General features: G+C 50.1%; 1 protein-coding gene across 1 annotated transcript; it reads left to right on the top strand.

Moving 5' to 3' along the window:
* Positions 1-202: 202 nt before the first annotated feature.
* Positions 203-622, top strand: DL89DRAFT_73782 (uncharacterized protein). The gene has a single exon (XM_040892031.1). The coding sequence runs from the start codon at positions 331-333 to the stop codon at positions 583-585; it is 255 nt and encodes an 84-aa protein (XP_040739025.1). The 5' UTR covers positions 203-330; the 3' UTR covers positions 586-622.
* The last annotated feature ends 585 nt before the right edge of the window (positions 623-1,207 follow it).

The following is a 1,207-nucleotide window of genomic DNA, read 5'->3' as shown; positions in this document are numbered from 1 at the left end:
GTTATCCTTTTCACGGTGCCGTTTTCATCTATTGTGACAACAGCAATGTATGCATGTCTACCTCTGACGTGCATGAGGATGGATAGCCGTGGTCTGTCATTGTTGAGTAGGGTTTCTGGATGTGCCTGGTGTATTTACATCCTTCCCACCAGGGTTGCAAGGCGCCAACAGTCACCGAAAATCAGCTCCACATAGTATTCAAGGTCAATGCAGGGTAGGAGAATGTAAGGCACCGGACTCCTCTCTATCTGCTGTTATTGTCATTGGTATATATCCACATATTTGGCTGATGTTGCTTGCAGAAATGCAAAATGCAAGGATTCGCCAAGGATGTGGCTATCAGCAGCTTGTAAAAGCTGCGCAGCGGTGCTGTATAGCCTTAGGAAACCTAGAATGGCTCTAAATAGATTGGATTTGAGGATACAACACCAGATACAACACCTACAACACGAGCTACCACATTGTCTTGCGAGTTTACTCTATCACATAGCCCTTCTGATATCTCATTCCATAACAGCCAATACATACGGTGATCTGGATCAAAGAATCAGTGCGGAGTGCGACAGTGGGCTGAGTAGGGCTTAGCAGCGCCTTTCAGGCCGTTGCAGCTCCTTGGAAGGGACAAGCTCGCGTTCGCTTTTCTTCTGCTCCGTATTTTTTTATACTGTTATTTTTCTATTATATCCCCTCGCTTCAAGTCTCCTACGCAGTATTTGGCACAAAGCATGGACATGCCACTGGACGACCGCAACGAGGAGACGCTGATGGCACAGCGCCTGGTACGGTTCAACCATGATGCCGTAGCGGCCAAACTCAAGGCCACTGAGGGACACTCGCAATAGACTCCGACAGACGCTCATTGATCAGGGTGTCATAAGCGACCCAAAGAAACCCACGACCCTAGAAGGGGCCAAGCAGTTTGTCGGAACCTGCACGAAAATGTGCCCCGACGATGAGCGAGAGGAGCGCGAACTGCAAAATAACCTCCACAAGTATGAGGTGATTCCTGGGACGAAGCGGGCGGATCCGGCAAAGACAGTCAAGATCTACCACCGGTCGTCTGCGGGTGATGAGGAGCCTCTGCATCAGATGTGCGGACACCCGAGACACTGCTGAAGACGCTGGATTACTTGATGAATGTGGTGGTTGCGGGTGACCAAACATTGGAGAACTGTCACGGGTTTTGTACGCGATCGGACGCGGGCGA

Source organism: Linderina pennispora (assembly GCF_002104995.1).
Source record: "Linderina pennispora strain ATCC 12442 chromosome Unknown DL89scaffold_171, whole genome shotgun sequence".
Taxonomy (NCBI): Eukaryota; Fungi; Kickxellomycota; class Kickxellomycetes; order Kickxellales; family Kickxellaceae; genus Linderina; species Linderina pennispora.
This window is presented reverse-complemented; position numbering and strand designations above follow the sequence as displayed.

Bases quoted from the DNA above. Each gene is read 5' to 3' on its own strand.
- DL89DRAFT_73782 (XM_040892031.1), top strand. From the start codon at position 331: ATGTGGCTATCAGCAGCTTGTAAAAGCTGCGCAGCGGTGCTGTATAGC.